Below are 5,135 nucleotides of genomic sequence, written 5' to 3' on the forward strand. Positions count from 1 at the left end.
ATAAATTTAAGGAAGTCTTAGGAGTTCCGCACAATAAAAGGAACAGGGAACAGAGAATAGAGAATAAGAATTTCAACCTATCAGAAACTATGTATTCCACAATACATGATATCTGATAGGTTGAAATTTTTATTCTCTGTTCTCTGTTCCCTATTCCTTTTATTGTGCGGAGCTCTAAGTATACGGTCTGACTGTGAATACGGATATTAGTCTTCCTTCCTAGACTCGCTGAATAAAATGACCAGCAAACGAACTTCTGACACACAGAAAACGCGCTCGAAACAGTGTAAATGGCTGTGTAAATGGTATACACTATATGTATACTAATAGTACACACGGGTATGCAACTTCCGCTTTTGCCCTAATTTGGCGGATCAATCATCGATTGTTTCTCTGTTGGCCGTATTCTTATTATAGGTACTCTAGGTTAAGTGAGTAAATCTTTTTTTAAATGAGGACTATCCCCATTCCTCAAATTTCTGACAATGCTCGGTCTAGAGATATTATGTCTTTGGCAACAGCATACCTCTTTTCCTGTTATACATCATAGCATTGTCCAGCTGGTGCTCGAAGGTCTATGCGCTGGAAATTTGCTATTTTAATCGGAAGCCAATTGCTATCTAAAAAAAATTGCTTTAAAAAAATATAGGATTTCATTCCAATGTTACGATCACTGTTGCTTTTACACTTTCTTTTTATTATTGAACCAACATGATGCGAACACAGACTTTCTTATATTGCAACATAAAGTGCAAATATAATCACAGACTTATTATTAAAATAAATATTCTTTAACCATTTTTTTTTCGCATAACTTAATAGTGCATTATACAGTGTGGTAAAAAAAAGCAAAAAAATGCAATACAACACGACACATTCTTAACACAGGCGCGAGTAGGCTGCATAGACATCACTAAATAGTAAAATTAGTGAATATCTCACGCGAGTAAAAAATAGGAGATTTTCCTGTCATTCGAAGAACTAGAGATTGATCCCCAAAACTAGAGTCTTCAGCTGAAAACTGGCAACTCAGTGCTCAGGAGCCTTAAATATTAAGATAACAAGAGTTTCAGAAAGAAAAAAACTTAATGTTATCAAATATTTATTTACTAAATATTTCGTTTTAATTATGATTAATAATGTATATGCAATCCCTCAAAAGCATCAATTACATATTTAAATAATACTACTTATTATGTAAAAAAAACTAAAAAAACTAAAGTTTTGTTTTTACAAAGCTTACCAGGAAGCTTTGTCACATTATCCATAAAAAATTACGGAAATAAATATTTAAATGAAAATTTGATAAATTAAAAATGATTTAGATGTCAAATAAATACTTCAAACAAAATTTACATCATTATAAGCTTTATATTGAAGTAATTATCTATGTACATAAATTACTTTTGTCATATATATAGCAATATTTTCAGTCTTATAATTCTTCATCTGATAATTCTTTTTGCGTTAGGTACATTTTTTTTTCCAGTCTCTCTAGTAACTGAAGTTGCTTTTGCAAGATGATATTTCGCTCTTTTTGTAATTCATTCATTACATTCAAACGTTCATTACATTTTTGAAGCTCTATCAACATTTTTGTGCATATTTCTTGTTTGGCATCACTTTCTTCTTGTTGCATATTACAAATAGATTCCCTGACTGATTGCAGAATAAACGACAGTTTGCCATCTTGTATTTTTGCTTTCGTATTTATTAAAGATGAACAGTTGCTATTCGTCATGGATGATCCATCGTTATTCGCCACTGATTGTGATTTGCTACTAATCGTTGATAGCATCGAAAGTGGTGAATGTATTTTGATAGATGATTGTTCTTCATTTTCATTTCTGTAACAAAAACACATTAATTAATACTTATCCGAAAAAATAGAGATTGAAAAATATACCTTAAATATATCTTAAGGAGATAATTATTACTTACTCAGATGAAGTTTGACCAACATTTTGTAAAATTACTTTCTGAGAAACAATTTCGTTGTGGCCAGTTACATAAGGTGGCATTCCACTGAGACTTTTTCCAAATATACTTATCATTTCACTGTAAGAACAAATTCCATTAATTACTTATTAAGTATACAGGATACTATGGAAATAACAAAAAAGGAAAAAATAAAAACTAAATAAGTAAATTGATTAAACTGTTGTATTCATTTCAAAAATATTATATTTACAATAAAGCCTGAGGCACATGGTATATATTTTTTTGTTACATTACTTGTGTTTTAGTAAATAGGAATTGTGTATTCTGTGTAGTGCAATTCACTAAAACACAAGCAATCCAGCAGGAAAAAAATACATGTGTTACAGATTTCAGATACAGAAAACAGAAAATAAACTAAAAACTTACTTTTCATATGAAAGAGGTTTTATGCCTCTTCCGGAATTGTTTTTTTTCATAGTCCGTAAAATATACTTATCCCATTTTTTCTTCAACAATTTAAATTTATTTTTCATGTGATTTTTGGTAGCATTCACGTAACCTTTTTTTTGAAATGATTCTGCTAATGCTTGAAACATAGCCTCTTTACTTTGATATTTTTTTTTTTGCAACTTTTTCTCATGCTGTTCATACTCTGTGAAAAACAACATTATGGTTTTATGGTTCCAAATAAAATGGCCATCCTTATTAAAAACAGAAGTATTCTTTTTTTCATCATCTGATGAATCTGTAATTGAAGAATCCAATGAAGGCACAATTGTAGGCCTATGTTGCATAGAATTTGTTATGGGACCTGTAATGGAAGGACTTTCGTAGGTTATAGCTTGAGACTGGATTCTAAAAGAACCTGATTTATTTGGTAAAGAATCTAAAGGTACACTTGTAGTTAGATATTGTGTCGAGCCTCTTGTGGAAGTTATGACAGAAGCATATGCAAGAGTTTGGGGTTTAATTAGAAGCGACATCGTTTTAGGTATTATTTGTACAGTTGAAACCTTTGGAATTACAGATCTCGTTATTAAGGAATTAGCGCTTGTAGGATGTGTCATTATAATTTTTTGATCAGATTTAATTATCAATGGTTTCTCTTGCTGCAGACTATGTACTATAACAAAAAAATGAACAATATTGACATAATACAGCATTCATACAATTAGTCAATATATTAGTTAATAAAAATGCAATTGAAGTACTATGAGTACATATTTAAGCAATCAACATAATATACTACAACGTTATGCAAATAATTCTTACCCGAGTATTTAAAAGAAATCTCTATATTAGGAATGGACAATTCCTTTCTTCGTATTTAATTGGCTTGCATCTCGTGAATCATGATGGACCTGGTATCGAATTATTGATAGTGACGAACTCAAATCGTGTAATAGAAATACAATGCACTGGCCACCTCAAACTGGGCAGACAAGGCCAAAAGATGATGCAATAAAAAAATGACAAAGCGCCCCCTCAAACACTAGACACCTTAAGTTGCGTTCCATTTAATGCTTATAACACTTGTGAAATCATTTCATCTTTATCGTTTATCAAGGCTACATTCCAAAACTTCGTCTCCAAGGAAGATTTTACTCTATATACTATAGTATATATTACGTGTACTACAATATACTTCGAGTAAAATTTTCCTCGGAGAGGAAGTTTTGGAACGTAGTTCAAATGTTAAACAAGGATAAACGATGTTCGCGATTGTTGCAAACGTTAAGTGAAAGTCTTAGGTTGCATTTTCATGCTGAAGCTCGAGCGAAAAACAGGTCACGTGATCAAAATTGACGAATACCAAGCATCAATTTTGATTACATACCTATTTTGACGCTGAAAATAGCGTCGAGTGTCAGCATGACAAAGCAGCCTTAAGATACAATTTCATGCAGCGAAGCTTCGGTGGCAAAAATCCCTCACTCCGTCGATTCGTATGAAAATGTGTAACTAACGATACTTTGCTCGAAGTTCCCACACATCACTTTATTTAATGTCATGAGTTTCTAATGCGCATGCGTTGATTTGTATTATAGATAAAATGTCTGCGCTCTTGTATAAGGGGTTGCGCACAATGCTGCATTCAACGGATTTAACAGTTGAGTGAGCGCCCGCTGCTATTGATGTATTCTTTCAGACCTGCTGATTGAATGATCTAAAAGAATACACCAATAGCAGTAAGCGCTCATTCAACTGTTGAATTTGCTGAACGCAGTCAATGAAAGAAATAGAGAATAAGGAACAAAGAATAAGAATTTCAACCTATCAGAAACTGTATATTCCACAATACATGATTTTTGATAGGTTGAAATTCTTGTTTTTTGTTCCCTATTCCTTTTATTGTGTGCAACCTCTAACTGAATGTGATTTAATTTAATTGGGATTCTGTTTTTAATCACCAAGGGAGTTATATTACATAATTATATGACCTGTATACAGGGTTAGATAATATTTAAAATAGTTCTATTTTATATACATATGTATTTAAAATAGAAATGATATTTTGCATTTTCCATTTTCTAAACGGTAATTATTTACATTACAACGGAAAATCATTTACATTTTATATTTGAAATGAAATTATGTGTATTATTTAATTATTTATAAAATAGATAAATGATTTTTCTGTTTTCACAAATTTCCCCTAGAATCATTGATGCATAAGAAGAACCGAGTTCCATGATTGGCCAAAGATTTTTATGAATATTCAAATAAACTGCAAATTAAGGACAGGAGAGACCCGTGGAGACTTCTAGTCAAAGATTAATTGTTTTATATCAAAATTACGGCTAAAAATACTGGATGGATCGCATTTTAATTGCGATATTCGTAATCAGGAAAGGCTTTTGAAGGCTCGTACAGAGATTTTTTGTAAAAAGAGAAAAATAAAAATTTGTTCTGATATCTCATTCAATGTGTACTATAGTGCAGTTGAGGTATACACGATCTTATTAATAAAAATTTTCAAGAATCAATTTGCAAAATCTGGCTCTGTACGAGCCTTCCCAGTAATATAATAAAAAAATCCTAACAGGTTTTATAAGAAAATATTATTTCTTTGAAAAGAAAAATAAGCATAACTGATCTAGATCTACACTTATAAAATGCATACCTTTATGCTGAAATAATGGCTAAAATATAACGTAAATCGCGTTTTAATTGTAATATTCGTAATTAGAAAA

At 31.1% G+C, this 5,135-nt stretch overlaps 1 protein-coding gene across 1 annotated transcript; it reads right to left on the bottom strand.

Annotated features, from left to right (window-relative positions):
- Window positions 1-1,393: 1,393 nt before the first annotated feature.
- On the bottom strand, window positions 1,394-3,619 carry LOC108745876. The gene is made up of 5 exons (XM_018482273.1): window positions 3,442-3,619; window positions 3,214-3,302; window positions 2,368-3,064; window positions 1,942-2,058; window positions 1,394-1,847 (listed from the first exon to the last, which is right to left on the bottom strand). The coding sequence occupies exons 3-5, from the start codon at window positions 3,006-3,008 to the stop codon at window positions 1,436-1,438; spliced, it is 1,170 nt and encodes a 389-aa protein (XP_018337775.1). The 5' UTR covers window positions 3,009-3,064; window positions 3,214-3,302; window positions 3,442-3,619; the 3' UTR covers window positions 1,394-1,435.
- Window positions 3,620-5,135: the final 1,516 nt, after the last annotated feature.

The sequence above is a fragment of the Trachymyrmex septentrionalis genome, unplaced genomic scaffold (assembly GCF_001594115.1).
Source record: "Trachymyrmex septentrionalis isolate Tsep2-gDNA-1 unplaced genomic scaffold, Tsep1.0 scaffold153, whole genome shotgun sequence".
Lineage (NCBI taxonomy): Eukaryota > Metazoa > Arthropoda > Insecta > Hymenoptera > Formicidae > Trachymyrmex > Trachymyrmex septentrionalis.